At 30.6% G+C, this 19692-nt stretch overlaps 1 protein-coding gene across 1 annotated transcript; it reads left to right on the plus strand.

Moving 5' to 3' along the window:
- Nucleotides 1-7758: 7758 nt before the first annotated feature.
- LOC132741687 (uncharacterized) lies at nt 7759-11713 on the plus strand. The gene is made up of 3 exons (XM_060729916.1): nt 7759-8004; nt 9624-9789; nt 9941-11713. The coding sequence occupies exons 1-3, from the start codon at nt 7807-7809 to the stop codon at nt 10381-10383; spliced, it is 807 nt and encodes a 268-aa protein (XP_060585899.1). The 5' UTR covers nt 7759-7806; the 3' UTR covers nt 10384-11713.
- The last annotated feature ends 7979 nt before the right edge of the window (nt 11714-19692 follow it).

The following is a 19692-nucleotide window of genomic DNA, read 5'->3' on the forward strand; positions in this document are numbered from 1 at the left end:
CATGACTTTATTATGTTAAGGCTATAATCTCTTTCATCGTGTCTTTGATCAATAGCTGAGTCACTCAGGGTCACATTCCAAGATTTTCTGCAGAACAATACTGTCCCCTTAACCCGTATATCTTTTGTACAAAATTCTTAATTGACGTAACATTACCGCTGTGAACTAATACATGTACTGGTATTCCCTCATGTCAGTATCCTAAACATCATTCTTTTGAACAAATATGGTAAAAAACCCACTGAACCTTTAAACGAGTTTGAAAAAAGAAGATAAAAACATAATAACAGAACTAACGGATAGCTCTTTTAGACATTAAACCATCTCCGGTCAACTTTTACGCTTTTACGTATTTTTGTTCTCATTTCCATGATAGTTCAAACGATATCCTTATAATGAGCTTAACAATAGAAACCCAGTTCTCCTATTTTTTCATATATGCATTAATGTTGGCATACGCGTCCGAAGGAAATATTCCAACAATGATGATCACTTTGCAAAGTTTCAATCACCTCATTTTCATATCTACTATCTCATCTGTGTACACATGTTCAATTTTGCCAATTCTATTGATTAATCTGTCATAATGTTCTCTTCTTTTGTCACTAATCTTTCTTCTTTTTTATAACAATTAACATCGGGTGTAGATTTTTTTTCTTAAAAAGCGGTTTTGGGTTTCTTATTTCAATGTAAGTGTATTATCTAAAACGGTACTGGCGTTTATATCGTGAAGCATAATGACAATCATGTATAAATGGTGTTTGTTAATGTATCAATTTATTTTAATAATAACAGATAACATTCTGATAAAATGCAAGGGAGCCAATCGGTAGCATCTGATGAAAGTGATTCTTTTTACATGTTCCTATTCTATTTTGGCCTTATGAATAAAATGTCTTTCATTCAGTCTTGAACGCGTTTATATTAAATGTAAATATATACGCTTTTTGAAGCATGTTATAGTTCTATATAAGCATAAATCAATACATGTGAAATTCCACATATTGACTTTAATTTATTGTTTTGAAAAGCTATGTGTACATTAGATAACCGATGCACACATACAATACGCATATGTTGAATAATGGATTCTGCTAAGATTTTGTCTATGTCTTTTCTACAATTAAGAACGAATCCCCGTCCACATAACAGCAACAACTTACTGCCATGTACCTTACGAATTTGTGATTCTAGAGAACAGACACTGACATAACTCATAAATGTAGACGATCTTTAGTCGTGCTCATTAAAACATGATAACACTTCATCTCCACTAAATAATAACTTATATGTAGGAACTCCATGTTAAATATTTCTTCTAGATCAAGCAAGCTAAAGTGTAAGAATTTTAGCATATATCTTCAAAATACTGTTGTTTCAATTCGTATAACAATTTCCTGGATGACATGACCAATTTTGAAGATGAAATGCTATTAGTCAATATATCATTTTGACAATTATTTGAAATATGAGCTTTTAAGATGGCGTAACGCACACGCACATACGCACACACACACACACACACACACACACACACGCAGGTGAGCACCACAGATGCCGCGATGGCATAAACACCTAATTGAAGTCGTTCTAACAAGTGACTTATGACAGAGTAAATGAGCAACAATGTGACTTACCTTGCTTTGGAAATGTTATTGGACGACCAATATGGCTGATATATATATAATCAAAAGTATAAAATGTATACATGTTTGAAGTTTTTAATTTTATGTTTTAATATATGCATTGACATAGAATTAAAAATTTCAAACATGTATACATTTTATAATTTTGGTTAAAAAAATAAAAGTAAAAAAAAAACGAAAAAAAAAACGCATACGTTTTGTGTCCTTGGTGTCCTTATCCAATGTTTGGCAGAAAGGGCTGAGGAGTTGCATGTCTTATAATACAAACCGAAGAGAAATAGAAATAGAAATAGAAATTATGGTTCTCATTACAATGAGATTTTAACAGTTTAAGATATGTCGGAGATTAAATACTAAAGATGCTCACCACCTGTACTGATACCATATTAATTCAATTCACCACACTTATAAAATATTCAGTATGAAAGTATTTCTGCAAAGACTATTTCGCAAGAGTAAACACCCTGCTTCTGCTAAAAATAACCAAAAAGGAAATTTTGATCTTTTTTAAACAGTGTGATAAGCTAAAAATAAATGATTTTTGCGCAGATTTATTTTCCACACTTAGATAGTTAAAGTACATATGAAAATAAATATGTCCGTGCTGTTGCAACGTTTGTCGATTTGAATAGTTTTGTTTTGGTGATATGACATAGATTTCGGTCTACACTGATACGACCTTGACAAACATTTACTTCTTTTTCGACGTAGCTATTTTAAATCGTTTTTGACCTGCATTTGTAACCAATTGCATTTTAAGCTACAAAGTACTGTTTATAAATCGTTAAAAGAGCAGACTTATTTATTAACCTTAAGCCCTAACGAGATTTTAAAATTTTCTAAAAATAAAGATGTTGGCATTTATATGTTTTACACACTTTATATAATGTGACCAAACAAAATGAACTTTTTAAAAAGGAAAAAGAAAAGAAATACACTACGTTTAATTAAAAAGTCAAAAGAAAATCGCCACCTTTGGTCTTTAGATACTATGCAGACCTTTGTCTTTCAGCAAATCAGGTGATTCGTTGTAATTGTTTGTTTGCGGATGTTTTGGTTTGTTTATATGATAAAAATGCAAACATACAGCAAAAACTTATGTCACTGTCATTACCCGCAATTGCAAATCAATTGTTACAATTAGTAATAATTTTGGCTTGTGAATAGCTATTGTAGATAAAAACTAGTCTGTCAAATAGGGTATAAATGTAACAGGTATTGCGCACTTATAATTTCAAAATTGTTTTGGTATGATAACAACAAATGGATACTTTAATATGACTGAACAGTTATATCACTATAATTGTTATCATAAAAATCTGACCCCGGAAGCATACATCACAACAAAACTACATGAAAATTGCATACTTTATTTGATTGAGTTTGTATATGAGTGATAATGAAAATAGGACAACATCCCTCATATCCCCTTTGCACCAGCTTGAGCGGTACTCAATTTTCTACACTTGAGGACCAGGAAAGTATAATAAAACTGAAATGAAGTACAGGCAACTTAAACACAATACGTATTCGTTTTTTTTTTCTTCCTGATTAAAATGTTATAAATTGCCTTGTTTAATTCTCACTACTTTCAATTGTTTGTTTTGCACAACGTGATCATAAAATAATTCAAACATTTTATGGGCGTCCTTCAGGGGTAATATGTTATCCATTTCTTTGAAAACAAACACGCGTTTCCTGCCTGATAAAATACACATGTATCGGATATGCAGTCATATAACCGAGTTCATTCATTTGGGAAACCAAAAGTCGAGTCAAGTTTTTTTTTAGAAAAAATAGCGTATGATGTCATATGCAAATGTTTTGTACGGGGAATGCAAGCGTTTTCCCGAAACAGATTTAAATAAACCAATGACTTCGCTCAAAATATGACAGTATTGATTCTTAAAATTCTTTGTATGAAAATTGCATCGGTTTTCATTTCACTCAGTTTTTTTTTGCATAAATAAGAGCAGAGATACACGGTGATATAATATTATACATAACTAATTCTTTTTAAGATTACTGACGAATTATATATTATTTTCCTATTAGTAATCATTACACACAAATCTAAAGGAACGCTTAACACGCTAAAATAAATAAAATAACAGCACTTATTGAATTTATTCTGCTCATGTAATATCAAACTCGCGTAGCCCTATAAATTGATTGATTGCAAATGAACGTATTTATGCACATACAACAAGAATTATCATTATGAATATTGTTATATGACAACTTAAAATATTTCAGTCATACGAATTATATCAGCTACCCATGGTTAATTTCGAAATTTTGAAAACCCCTTAAAGGTTTTTGAGAACATTCGAGTACAGTACGTTTTCATAGCCGAGGCTGAGGGAAACGGTACACATTCATTTATCACAACAAGCGATTTCTAGTAAATCTTCCGTTCTTTTTCACTGTTTCATAGCAAAATGAATGTCCAATACATCTAGTGAATGCAGTGATGTTTTAGTATATTTTCATAAGTTATGTTGAAATGGTACGGGACACACTGTTATTTTAAAAGATACGGTACGAACACATTTTAAGTCTAATTGAAATAATTCTGAAAAAAATATATGAAAATTTGCTTTTTATTTATAATGTGGGTGTCTTTTTTTCAAATTTACATATTGTGAAACCTTGGGCCCGTTTTGCAAGGTATCATTACATGATACGATTGTGATGTGATTATTACATGTAATTTCTTCTGTGGTTACATTATATTTTTGAATACATAATTTATTTTTCTTTGTAAAAAAATAGTCTGCATTTCAATATGTTTAAGTAACTGTCGTTCGACTCTTAAATGACATTTGTTGTCATTTCTTGTATTCTTGATAAATTTGACTCTTCCATGATTGGCAAACTAGCTAGTGCAGGGAAATAATATTTTATGTTTTACATTTCTGTTTCATAATGTTAACATTACATAAGTTTGACTCTGAAAAATGAAAAAAGATCAGGATGAATACAATATGGAGACAAAAAAAAACGAGGCTACATAAACTAGAGGTTTTTAACTAAAAAGATATATAGAATAATAAGAGGCTATATAGATAATATTGGATCCGACTGCGTTTAGTATTGGTATATCACGTGATGAAAACCCTGGACTTTCCATATCTATTAAGTCCCTAGACCCTAGCACATATTATGAAATTCGTACAATTAAAGTAGATTTACGTGTCAGTCAACAGCTGGCTTATTAATGCTTTTTCGGTTTATTTTACAGTTCCGTCATAAGTTCAAAACTTGAGTGAGTTACGAATACTAAATCTTATTAGTCTCTGATAGAAACCGGCGACTATATTTGTAACAATAGTATATCTATGGTAGGAGAAGGCAATAAAATAAATCTGAAAATGATGAACATTAAAAAAGGCATATTTTTCTGTGTTTACAGAAGCGCACTTTTGTTTACCTTGAACAATACAACGGTCTCATTTGTCAAAGTGATATAGGTAAAAAATATTAGATTTTTGAATACAAAGGTATTAAATCATTCAAGATAGAGCATATTCTTATCATATATTGATTTTCGGCTGATTTCATATCTAATAATGTAATTTATAGTAATAATACATTACTAAATTATTTAATTCGCACTGTTTGGATTTGCTATTTAAACATGAAATATTCAGACATTAAATTGCAAGTAAGGGTTTAACATATTGTGTCTTTTTTGACCTCATATAAGATATAAACGAAAATGCGCGTATATTTCAGGACAATAATACACATCAAATTCTATATGATAGTCGATAAAAGAACACGCTTTCTTGAAATTGAAAGGCCATATTAAAAAGATCAGCATATCTTTTTATCAACAGCATCTATAGAACATTTTTTACACGCAATTGCATGCACCCTGTGAAGATCAAAGCGTTTAAGATACCCCATGACAATGACAGAAAGTTCGTTAATCTTAAGCGTGATCTCGTTACAATTAATACACACAAAAACATTAACATTTTAAGTGTATACAAGTCAAATGTTGATGCTGCATATCAAAGACGCCGCCAAAAAATGTGAAAGTCACAGGTAATGTACAAAATCAGAATTGAAAATCGTTCTCTATTACAGTTGAATATCCGAAGCACTAATTAATTTTTTCTCCATGTTCTTGGTATGAGTCTGAAATTCTGAAATGTTTGTCAGTAGCGACAAATTGAAACGTCTGGTCGAAGCAAATACATTGGATAACAAGTGAAATTGAAATGAATGGTAAACTTAAAATAAATGCAAGACAATCTGTCCCGAGAATATGTCCATTTAAATATTGGTGCGAATTGCATAATGTTCAAATGATTTTGAGGACGAACTGTCTGTTATTTTAAACATAGCGAAAATATGTCTGTAATATCAAATAATAGTTATGAATAAATTGATATATATAATCAATTCTTTGTTACGTATTGTTTACTTATTTATAAAAGATTTAACTACTTCAGTAAACAAAAGATTGCATATTCGCCTATAATCTAGGCATGAGACCACAAAATGAAATTCAAAATCTAGGCAAAGAGAACAATCGTTGGTCACAGAATCCTTCAAAATAACCGATTGCAAATATATGTGATACTTTTTAACATAAATGTACTTTTTTCACTCAGTTAATCTGTTTTATAACTTAAATGATAATTATTTAAATGAATTACATGTCGCACACGTTTTGCCTGTTTTGCACAAAATATTTCCGCTGTGTCCGTAACGCCAACATAATTTCCGTTGCGTAATTTAGTGATACCTCTTGTTCGGTTGACGTCATTAGACTATAGACGGATCTGTGTTGAGTTAAGGGTTCAGGGAGAACCGCCTCTCTGATAGTGGGCGTGGTTTAGGCTTTGCAACTTGTAATTCATCAAGTAATATTGATCATAATTGTCCTGGTTCCCTCCACCACCCCCATTAACGAACACTAAATGCTAGCATATTGAATTTAGCGACAATTTAAGGCGGAGACGAACTTCAACAGAGGCGGAGCAAATGAAGTGAGTGACCCTGCTTCAGTCGTTACCTCTCTCAACAGTTAAGTTTTAGAAGCATCGACTATAGACTGACTCATTGGCACGTTTTTTATTAGGTAGATAAAATTAGATAATTATAAAAAGAATATGATATTTAAACATGACACTATCACTTTAGTTAAACGTTTATTTTAATCCCTTAAAGCTCTGTGACATGTTGTACATCAGACAAGCTATTTTTATTAGAAAATTTGAAAACAATGTGATTTTGTTAAAACAAAAAAAATGCACAAAATCAAGTCTAAAATAAATTTTTCCCCATTGCTATACGGACAAATGCATATCTAGTAGACGGCGCGTGCAGTAATGAAAATCGCGTTTCTTAAAAAGTTAAATTTTCAAATATCTACTTTCGTTTTATCAAATTTCTTTGGATCACTTCTTCAACAATTACTTGTAATATATACATGTTACAGCAAATTATTAATTGCAAAACATTTTATAATCAAATCGTGCGCGACATTCTATTAAAATGTTCTTTTGTGTTTAAATGATCCTTTTACATTAAACTTATAGTGTAATGATACCTAACAGGCCCCAGGGTTCACGTAGGATTAAATGAAATATATATGTATGAGAAAAAGACACTCACATTATAAGTAAAAGCAAATTTTCATATATTTTTCAGATTTATTTCATTTAGACTTAAAATAGGTCTTTTTAAATAACAGTGTGTTCCGTACCTTTTCAACATAACTTTATGAAAATATGCTAAAACATCACTACATTCAATAAATATATTGGACATGTAAGATTTAGCATTCATTTTCCTATGAAACAGTGCAAAAGAACGGACGACTTGCCTAGAAATCGCTTGTTGTGATCCCCGGCTATGAAAACAAAACTGTACCCGAATGTTCTCAAAAACCATTTAAAGGTTTTCAGAATTTGATTAACCGTGGGTAGCTGATATAATTACGGGTACTCTGCGCCTTGTCTAATCAAAATCGGTTGAGTAACAGCAAATTTATTGCTTAAAAGTCACGTGATATGGTCACATTCAAGGGAAATCCCCATTGTAAACCAGATGTTATTTAAATCCATATCACTATATAACACGCCATGTAAACCGCAATCTTTCCCATAGACAATTTAGTGTTAACGTATTATTAACCTTGACAATGGAAAAAATACTAAAAATCTTTTCGTTGGGTGTTCTTTTATTTGTTGTTGCCTGTTTGATAATAGTTTTAGCTTTAGTGTGGACAATGCCTGATTTACCTAAGACAGTTAAGAAAGGTGAAATATGTTTGCCTAGTGAAAATGGTCCACTCAAATGTGGATCAACCACTGACTTATTACATGATTATCTTGAACGGGTAAGTTTGAATTTTATTCTTTTCTCTTGTTTTTCATTTTTTCTTTACACATTCAAATACTTTTATATTACCCCTTGATCATCAAGAACAAAACTACTATCCAGCACCTGTTTGCTATATGAAATATACACAAGGTATATAACTAGCCGTAGCGAATGCCCCCGACACAGTAAACTTTTTACTCTCGCATTTCTTTTTGAATAAGACATATTTGCATACTTTAACATGCAAACATAGCACAATAGATTTATCTTTCAATAAAATATTGACCCATCTATTTTCGTTTATGAAATAAAATTAATTATCAAACGTGAAAATTACCTTAAAATTGCGAGGTTGACATGTTTTGTGCCAACGAAATTTCCAAATCTACAAAAGGTAAATGAATGTTGAGATGCTTACCATTGGTAAGAAATTATTCCAAGCATAAGACAGAAAACAACCTGTATTGATAATAAATCTTCTATAACACAGGCACTATCTTTTAGTACTTTCTTTCACCGGACACTGAGAACGGTTTCAGTAATGTAACTGCCCTAAGGTCCTTGCAATATTACATTTCGAGGTTGTCTATTCAAAATCCCAACAGATCTAATATTCCATCTGTTCTACTCCCTTGAAATATTACCTTTCGATGTTATCTATTCCAAATCCAAACAGATCTAATATTCCAGCTGTACTACTCCCTTGCAATATTACTTTTCGATGTTATCTATTCAAATTCCCAACAGATCTAACATTCCAGCTGTTTTACTCCCTTGCAATATTACCTTTCGATGTTGCCTATTCAAATTCCAAACAGATCTAATATTCCAGCTGTTCTTTCAAAAGAATTTTACCAGTCAAAATCAAAGCTGATTGGCCTGATTGACATGGGTTTTTCAACGGACTGGATTTATTCATTTCAAAATAAAGTTGCCTTAAAGGGCTGTTATGTCATAAATGTTGCAAAAACAGCATTTACTCTTTTTAAATACTGTGTAATTTTACTTTTGATTAACAGTACTCTGTAATTATTCATAAAGAATCGTTTTCTTTCCCCAAGAAGTTATGCATGTATGAAAAAATTACACTGACTAAAATTCTAAGGTATTGTCTGTGTTGAATTGTAAATGTTGTATTGAAAACTTAGGGGAGTAACTTTGTAGATACTACTTCTCTATGTCACGGTATTATTAAATACTTACATGAATATACGACTCCAGACAGTAACCAATTGTTAAATCTTTGAAGAATACAGTCAATACCATACAATTTCCTCGTGGAACTTACTTGTTTAACAAAAGACACCTATTCTCACGATAGTTGTTATTTTAACTTAAACATGTGTGTACTTTAACACATGTGTGTCAACAACACTATTTAATATAACATAGGAATAATATCGAAAAATTGAGACCACACTTCGTTTTTCACTTACTAGTGAGTAACCGCACATAGTTACTGAAATAACAACCATTTTTTGTGGTATTTCAGTTCTTCATACCAAACATAGTACATGTACCATTTAACGTTTTATACAAGAGTCAAATAATAAAATAATTTGAATATGTACTAAAATATTTCTTATTTTGTTATTTGAAAATCAAAGGTATATGACATGACTATTTATTCAACAGACCATTGTCATACAGTATGATGAAGCCAAAAGGCAAGATAAAAAGAAACAGCAGGACTATCTTGATGGAAATAGAGCCCGCTTAATGAATATTTATGACAAAAGTTTCTGGGAAATGAAACCAGCAGCAAAACTCACTGGAAAGGAGCAATCGAATTTGCGAAAAAGTATGCTTGTTTTTCGTTTTCTCTTTCTTCTTTCCGTATTTGTATTTCTGCTATGAGAACACTTTGAAACAGTTTAAAACAACCAAATATCGACGATCATTAATGTAGAAGATTATTTATTTGTAATTGAGTATTTACTATTGTTTTCCAGTTGACATTGGCGCTGATATGGTTCCTATTAGAGATTGGTGTAACGGTAGAGAACTTTATGATACAAAAGGCTTTATAAGATATGGAATTAGATACAGAAATGGTCGACTTGTTGTTCCAGTAGACGGCACATACTTTATTTACTCTAATCTTGATTTTTTTGAGTCTTGCAATCCTTCATCTGGTTTACCAGATGTCAAAGATATCAATAAACCAATTAAACATGGTATTTTTAAATTCAATATTCTTGAAGGTGAGGAAAACGAATTAGTAACAAATGTACAACCGCATGCTATCTCTACCAACCGATACTACAATTCATATAATAGCTATGTCTCGTCACTGGTAGAACTAAAAGCTGGTGATGAACTTTCAGTTAAAGTTAGCAATATTTCATACATAAGATACACAAGGGACAATTATTTTGGAGTAAATCTAATATGACGCTATCCTCACCCTGGGAAACACGTGCCCGTCGTGGTGAGGGCACAATACGTCAATTTCAATACATTATACTCTGCACATGACGTATTGACCAAGTTTCCCTTTAAGGTATTACCATCCTAATGCATCATCCGCTTTAAAGGGTATTCAAGGAGGCTAAAACTACTGTTAACTACATTGAAAATGAGGGCCGTGGGTTCAATCCCCAGAAGAGTCAACTTTTCTTTCTTTTTTTTTCTTTTATCATTATTTATGTATATCTCATGTCCAATTTGGAAAGAAAAAAGTGTTTAATTTTGATTTTTTTAATTTATATAGGTATTTATTGGCTAAATTCTGCTAAATCTAGTAATAAATATGGTACCTGATATTTTCAAAGTGTAATAAAATCAAAACTAGACGGTAAAAGTATTTCATATTTTACAAGATCCACCAATATAATTCTTTAAAATTTAGGGAAACTTTGAAAACAGGCACTCATTTGGGTATTTTTTTTTTAAATAGGCTCCCTAAGTAGGCAAATGGTCAGACACATGGTAAAAATGGATGGGGTAGGGTAACATTTTTATACAGATTTCATAAACTTTAAGTAGAAACCATAATTTTGCTTATGTGGATTGTTAGCTGAAAGGTATTTTTTGTTTTTTGACCAAAAATAATGGGAAGACAGTTTTCATTACAATGTTATTGCAGATTATTTAAAGGTTCCTCATTTCTAAAAAGGCCCTCATAACATTCTAGCTTGAGTTCAGAAAAGTGACCATAACTTGATTTCCGTACGGTAAACTCTGTTTAAATTTTGCATACAGGTGTATTTTAAGGTATATATCTGACCAATGATATCATTTTTTTTAGTTCCTTAGAGTGCCCATTTGGGTGGTAATACCTTAACTCTACAAAGGAACTGTTCTTTATGTGTCCAAATATTTTGTTACTACATTATTTTTTTACTGTAATTAACTATAACAAATATTTTAGGTTATTTTTGATCAGTACAAACAAATGGGTATCTGCTTAACAATTGATAGTGGGGATTGGTTGGTGGTAGTGTCGACACACAACTGATACAGCAACATTTCTTTCCTTGTTTTCTTTTCTTCCCTCTTCTATCTTTCCATCTTAAAATGAAAATGTATTGTTACTTAATGCATATTTACTTTAATGTATAACTTTCTTTACTTTATGAAACTGATGTTAATCATTTACAGGGAAGGGCCCACGATAATGTTGTAAAAACTTTTGGCCCAACCCTTTTGTATATTGTATAATTTTGTTAATGTAACTGAATTGATGTATATTTATATATGCAATAAAATATTATTAAACTAAATATTTTGTTCTGATAATTTTAATTTCCCTTAACATGGTTTGGTTTGAGTTTTCACCTTTTCCGAACTTTTTATAACCGTTTTTCATACACGTAAAAAATCTTAAAAATGTATAATGCTCAACAGTAACAGAATGTTATAAATTTCAAGTTGTTCATAATTTTCTTGCAAATATTCCATTTCGGTTAAAACCTATTGTCCTTTGGATTGTTTTAAAATAATAACATGTTGTCTTTAAATATTGTGTTATACCTTAGATATAAAATATTGGAAAAATCGGGTATTTCAAGTGTTTTTAGAATGTCAAGACACACTTGAAGAGTATTTGCCTTCAATTGCAGTTATTCGTAAAGAACACGACTTGCATGTATTGTTTCAATCGTTTATTTAGATTTAACTTTGAGAGTTTTGTACCTAGAAATTTCATGTGAAGTACAAGTAGTATAGATGCCAAATTAATTTGAAACATAATTATTTGAAACAGTCACATAAAACAAAAAAAACTTTCATGCTAACGCATTTCTGTTTAAAAAGGAAATGTTCGACTTTTTGGTTATCATAAAACTTGAGTGACAGCCTTCTTATTATAATTGCATATGGAGTCTTCACACTCTTACTTCATGTCTTAAATTTTTCATTCGATTATTTATAATGCTCTTTTAACCATTTGAACAATATGTTGTCCGAATGTACAGACAAAATATAGTAACGATTTTAATGAAAACAAATTGTACTTGTTTTTTAGCCCTATAACTTCACGTTGGCACAGAAGTGAGATATTTATTAAGACAAAATATTAAGATTTTAAACTTTCAAAAATAAAAATTTTACAATTAAAGGGAATCAAGTTTAAGATCAAGCACACTCTTTTGATTAACTGTTAAAGGCGCTGATCTTGTAAAGATGTATTGCTAACATTATATAAACATGCTTTTTCAAGTACACATCAAGTTATAATTGAAAATTAAATCTATGAGGAGAATTAACCCATGAAAAAGTTATAAAAGAATATTGTTTGCACATTAAATACTAAATATATACATTAATTTTTATTTCAAATTTGTCAAATTTTCGTAAATCGCAATACTTTGGACACAGATATAATTTTTCTATCATAGTCATAAAACATTTCATGTTTTTGGACAATGATCGAGTTACTTTCCTTGTTTAATGAATACTTTATTCATCTGTTGATAATCGTCATGTTGTCAGTGTTATTTCAAATTTGTTATTTTGCCATATCTTGAATTTACATGCGGAAAGCTTCTATATATGTATGTCTTATTATCTGTTAATGATTGTTTATAAATGACAAACAATTCTCTGAGTGTCTGTAGTAACTGTAATTTTTCATTACATGTGAAAGCAAGGCATCTGACTGACCCGTTTTAGGTCACAAGGCCTTTTGCATACCCAGCCCAATTTATACACCTATAGCCATTTCGTATGCCATTAAATGATTTTTCAAAATATTTTTGAAAATAAAAAGTCTAGTACAATGTATAAAAAACATGTTTTACATGTTTTCATTTTCAGTGTATGCTATTTATTTTTATGCATATGTTAATAATGCCATATGTCATGTTATTGTTAATAAAAGAGACATAAGTTATAATGATATAGCTATATTTATCTCATTTTTTATATTTGTTCCATGTTTTCTTAAGGATGTACTTAACGGTCTGGCAAGAATAATTACTACGCATCGTCTTTTAAACAATTGTTCAATAGTCTACAAACACAACTCTGGCCAATGTTATTTCTGAGTTCAATTGCACAATTGTTCTGTATCTATTTTACAAAATGCTACAATATCGTTTCTCATGGCTAGTTGTTACAACAAACAGTATTTCTGGCCAGTTTGTATTGATCCAGAACAAAAGTATGTCCAAAGTAACTACATTCCTATCACTTGCAACATGAATTTGTCATTCTGGAACAGATATAGTCTAAGATATCTATTAAACGAAAGAGGACGTTATCTCGTGTTTCTTTTCTGGTTAGCTCTGCTACTGAGAACTGTTTTAAAAGCTTCATTGGTATCGTCGTAATGATCCGTAATGATCGTCTTTTGTCGCATATTCCATTTAATTCATATTTTATTACAAAAGGTTAATGCACTTAAATCTATCTTCGCTGTAGAGGGGGAAAATGCTGTTAATCTTCCACAAAACGCTGCAGTTAGGTACAAATCAGTCTTTATATAAACTTGCCATCCTTCAACAATGTGCTCTATTGACGGGGCCGTACCTGGCAGCTTAACGTCAACAATTCTTAGAATAGAATAGAATAAACTTTTATTTCCAATAAATGGCCTTGTTAAATGACATATACATCACAATAATTATGAGATCAAAGATCAAATAAAAGTGTATACGAAAATAAAACTTGATTCGTATTACAGCAATAACAATGAACTGAAAAAAATAACAAAACAAATTTTAAACTAAATTTTGCTAAATATATATAACTATTAAACATCATATAAAACATCTAATGATACTTAAATACAAAATAACGGTATTGTGGTATCTAATTTTAAGCATTTTTTTTTAAATTACAAGTCTTTACAAAAAATATGAAGATTATACCTTTAGTGTAGCTCTACTGCAAAGAAGCATTCTCAAATTAACCTAACCAAATGCACAGTAGGTAGAAATTAAAATTCTAAATTCAAGGAGAACTACACTATACAAAATTCATGTCTCTAAAAAGCACAAATACTGAGTGACTATAATTTACAATATTTCAGTATTATTTCTGAGTAAAAAACAAGTAAACAAAAACCCTGCAAATTGTTTTACGATTATTTCATAGTCATTGCTAATTAACCAAATAAATTTGCTTATCTCTGACAGATTTTCATAGTTTTCAAATTCCTGTCATTTATTTCATTACTGTATATAAAATGCTGAGTTGACTAGTAAAAGCATTAGACGCAGATACGAAGTGAAGCTAGTCTTAGACTTCATTCGGGTTGCATACCTCGCAAAATCTTTTATCAGACTTGACTTTTTATATCTCCCAATCTTTATATGTAATTTGTGAGAACTTATCCTTATCTTTGTAAAAAAGTTCTAAAATCTTTATCCTTGATTACTGCTCAATAAGGTTCCCTCTATAGACCTTTCACACTAGACAAAAGAACGGTATCACATATAATAAGCAACAAAGGGGAATGGTAACAAGCATAACTGGATCATATTCGATGTCAAATAATTGATAAGCAATTTAAACAGGTTTGGGCTCAGAATATCGCCTTGTCTAAAACAGATTTCTAGAGTAAAATAATGACTGAGTGAGTTTTCTAGATGAACATGAATTTCATTCTCATGATAAATGTTTTTGATTATTATATAGGACTACCTAATTCAGTTTATGAAAAGGTAAAGAATGCATCACGCTGTTTATAGCTTTAGAATAATCAGCAAAACATGCATGCATTTTCATTCAATTATTCAAATCAGTGTTTTTAATACAAACATGTGATCTGAAGTATTTGCCTTTGGTTGAAAGCCAATTTGTTCCTTATTAAACATATATAATGATACTTAATTACAAAATTACGGTATTCGTGTACCTTGTGATTGATAACTTTATTATTATCAAAAAGGTTTTGTAATCTATTATTAAGAATACTGATAAAATGTGAGACAGGCCATAATTGATACTACTCTGTAATAAGAGGGATCATTTGGTCTAGCACTCTTGTTTAGAGGTGTTATATATCCAACTTTCCAAGGAGTTGAGTATTTGTCTAATGACAAAATAGTATATACAAGGCATGAGAACCTGATAACCTGTCTTCATCAATTCATTTGAAATAAAATCTAACCCACAACCTTTCTATTATTGCCTTTTTAATTTTCCCTCTGACCAATTCTGAAATCTAAATTTGTAAAAGTTTAAAACAGTTGTCGTAGAGGAATAAGGTGGAGCCAATTATGTAAATAAATGAAACACTCTTTTTAAATGAGAATGCATCTTTAGAAAACTTAAACAAGTGAATTTCACTACTTTTGTTATCAAGTATAGATATACCAGATTTAATATACTTTTAAATAAATATAAGCATGGTCCAGAAAGAGGCAGAGGAAAATTATCTTCATTCGGTCTATTTATCAAGTATGTTTAATATTCAGATATAACTATTTTACTTATATCCGCACATTTTGCTTCTTGCAGACATAAAATATCATATGATTTTATACAGTTAATGTAAGACATGTCAAAAAAAAAAGAGAAAAAAAATCACAAAAATCTGAACCAAGATAAAAAGTTCTTTATGTGTACAGTTTTCTTACTGAAGTAGGTTGAAAGCATTATTAACCAAAACAGCTACTCGCTCTTTACCAACATAGTGTCAGCAATAATCTACATGGAAAGTTTATTAGCATTATTTTATGTTGTCATTCATGTAAAATTTATAACAAAGGTGACTTTACAAAACGTAATTTACTTAAGTATTTTACAAAATCTGTATTATTTCTTTTTTAGACGACTTAACATTTATTTCGGCTAAACCACAATGGAAAGAGAAATATGAAATTCTAGTTCTCGTTTTACGAAGTGTTTATATCATATACCAGTATATATTTTCTTACTATTTCATCTTCATAACTAAAGGCTTAAATATACAAATATAATCCAAAATAGGCACTATATCTTATCTAATTGATTTCACCAGTACATATTTATATACCAAGAATAAACAACACAAAATTCACTTTTACAAGAAATGTCGAACGACACATACACCCCCTTTCTAGACCTTGTCTCATACCATAAGTAACTTAGTTAAAGAAACATGCCATAAATGGGTTCATGGAATTGTTCATTTAATGGAAAATAAAAAAATGACCTACTTTATAGTTATAACTAATTAATAATTATGTGAAATTTGAAGACTTACTGATATATAGTTTGCAAGACAATGAGCTAAAACCATTCTGACATTTAAAGCGCCTGTGACCTTGGCCTTTGATTTTGTGAGGACGATTCTACATATGATTAATCAATATATGAAATATAACCCTTGCTTTTCAGTTTGAGTCTGTGCATTACATTTTGAACATTTATTAGATCCATGTCAGTTAGCGATTGGCTATTCAACTTACACGGATTTACATTGACTTTTATTTCTATTACTACTCTTTTTAGTGTCTTCTACGAGTTTTAAATGTTCTGACTCCAAGGCACAATTGATACCTGTAACTATTCTTGTAGTTGTCTTGAAGATCACGAGTAAGTATACTGGTTACCTTGAGCATTTGTAGTGTATCGAATTTAGACATTTATTACAATGAAAGTTGCAATCACAAGTTGCCAAATGTATCGAATTGAGACATTTGTTAAATGAACTGTGTATTCACAAGTAGCCATTTTACAACAGGGGTCACACGTAAACCGTTACTACACTACACTAGATAGAGCCATTTTGTCAGAAAGATGAACAGACTATTCTTGTTCATTCTTTTCACCAACTTTTGGGAGCGTTTCCTCTCCTTCATCAAAATCAAGGTTATCTAATGGATTAGCAATAGTTGTTTATTGGTCATGGGAACAAACATGTTCATTTACTCTTACATGACCTAAAGTGTCTTTATCAAGAATTATGTTTAACATTTGAAAGTTACACGTGATTCTATATGGCAGGTTATATGACTGCTATTTGTATTGTCCCTATTTTCATCATTTAATTGCTTTGTTTTGTTGATATTTCTAAAAACTTTCATCATTGTAAATTTCTTCGTGTGTGCAGCCATTACCGGAAGTATTATTTATATGCCTGATGCAGACATCATTGTTTTCTTCTTTTGGAATATCTTTAAAAGTAGATTAGGCTTTACGGTGTTCTTCCGCAACTTCTTGATAGCAATTTCATTTTCATTTTCTTTATAGTTCTTTTGGAAAATGTTAATAAAGGTGTTATCGATTTCTGATTTTCAACAAACATCTTTTCTTTACTTTATAAGGAAGGATATTATGTTATTCTAAATGCCCGATATAAGATGACTTATCTAACCACAAAACTGCTATAGTAGCAACAATGACGAATCCATCAACGTTTATCAAATAATTACTCTTTTATCAACCGCAATATCCGCATACAGTATGAGTCAATATTTCAATTGTTTCTTTCTAAAACCCTTCCATTTTTCTTAGATTTATATCTTTTGTAAGAGATAAATGTTATGATTTTTTGCAAGAGAGAACATTTGACAAATAAGAGACATTTAAAAAAAATAATCAAAATGTTTTGCAGATATTTTTTATGAGCCGCTTAATGTGACTAAACTGAACGTCACATTTTACGTAAACATAACAATTTGCAAGCATACGCTACAATTTAAAATTACTGTGTTAATTCGATTGAAATGAAATATATCACTTTTATATCATCGCAACTTTTCGGCCCCTTCCGTCAGACTTCGGATAACGACCTCGAAATACACATAACGGATATGGTATTTCGGTCTAACCTTCGCTTAGAAACTAAACATGTAAACAAGTAGTCATTTATTGCAAGTTTTTTTTTCCCAATATATCAAGTATAGGTCCACCATAAATAAGTAAATCATAGATATACAGGAGCTGTCGGTAGGACAGCACGCTCGACTATTCTTAGTGCTTAATAATAAAAGAGCCTTGATAATGTTAATTTTTTTCAGTTAACAAAAGGGCCAAATTTTTCTTTAAAGCAATTTTACATTTATAGGCCTTGGAGAGAGTTCTATTATCAAAGAAGTGTATAAAATTTCAACTTGTTTCAAAGCCAGATGTCAATATCTGAGGTGGTATACAAACTTAAACGTAAATTCCAAGTAGAAAAAGGAGCATTACTTTGTCAGAATGCTTGATAGTGTTACCCCCTCTTGTCTACATATTTGGGGCATGATGGTTAACAAGTGTACCAATTTCAATAGCCATATGTCAAATGACTTTGTAAATATTCGAGGTGTTAAAAAAAACTTAAACATCAATTCTAAACCGAAAAAGGGACATAATTCTGTCAGAATGCTTGATAGAGTTACCTCCCCTTGTCTACTGATTGGGGTCATGATGTTGAACAAGTGTGCAGAGTTTCAAAGCCATATGTCAAAGGACTTTGAAAATATTTCAAGGTATTACAACGACGCCGACGCTCGAGTGACTAGTATACCTCTACTTATCTTATCTTATCGAATAGTCGAGCTAAAAAGTAAACAGTGCATTATCCTGTATGTATACTTATCATTATGGTTATAGAAACCGAAAGTTCAAAATGCCAACCTGTTGATATTATTATTCGTTTTATATTATTGAATATTACACACTCTGTTTCTGTTTACATCATATAAAACCACGTGACCGATGATTATGAATGATAGCCGAAGACATTCCGATTGGTATTGATATCTCTCCAAAACAGAACCTTTTGACCTTATTGTAACAACAGACATCATTGTACTTATGAATATTTAAACTAGGCTTTAACAAAACTAGTAAACTAGAACACAAACCTTTTGATCATTTGCTTTGATAAGTGTTAGTGTGAACATAATTATAAAAACACAGTAAGCCTTTCATTGGATATATTTTCAAAATCGTATAATGAGGTCAGAAAAATATTGGTTTGTTCAGACATATCTTTGTTCAGTGCCAAATCACGTCCCTTAATCACTTTAGTTTGTAAAAGCAATGATCGAGTTTCTACCTGAAAACTAGACTGAGCTGTTTCTATTATGTATTCGAATAACGAACTGACAAAAGAAGAGGACATAAAACACTTGTGAATCATAGCTCGAATTTCCTTATTATGTCAATGCGTTTATTATCCTTCATATAGCATTTTTATGACTAATATTTTACATTAAAGATAAATACATGTTCAAGCATGTAAAGTTTAATATATAAACTTCCTACTTCTATTTCAAGTATCTTAAGTTCAAACGATAATTTCTTTATGTGTAGGTTGTTTTTGTTTTTTGTTGTTGTTATG

This window comes from Ruditapes philippinarum, unplaced genomic scaffold (assembly GCF_026571515.1).
Source record: "Ruditapes philippinarum isolate M1 unplaced genomic scaffold, ASM2657151v2 ctg2999_1_1_1_1, whole genome shotgun sequence".
Lineage (NCBI taxonomy): Eukaryota > Metazoa > Mollusca > Bivalvia > Venerida > Veneridae > Ruditapes > Ruditapes philippinarum.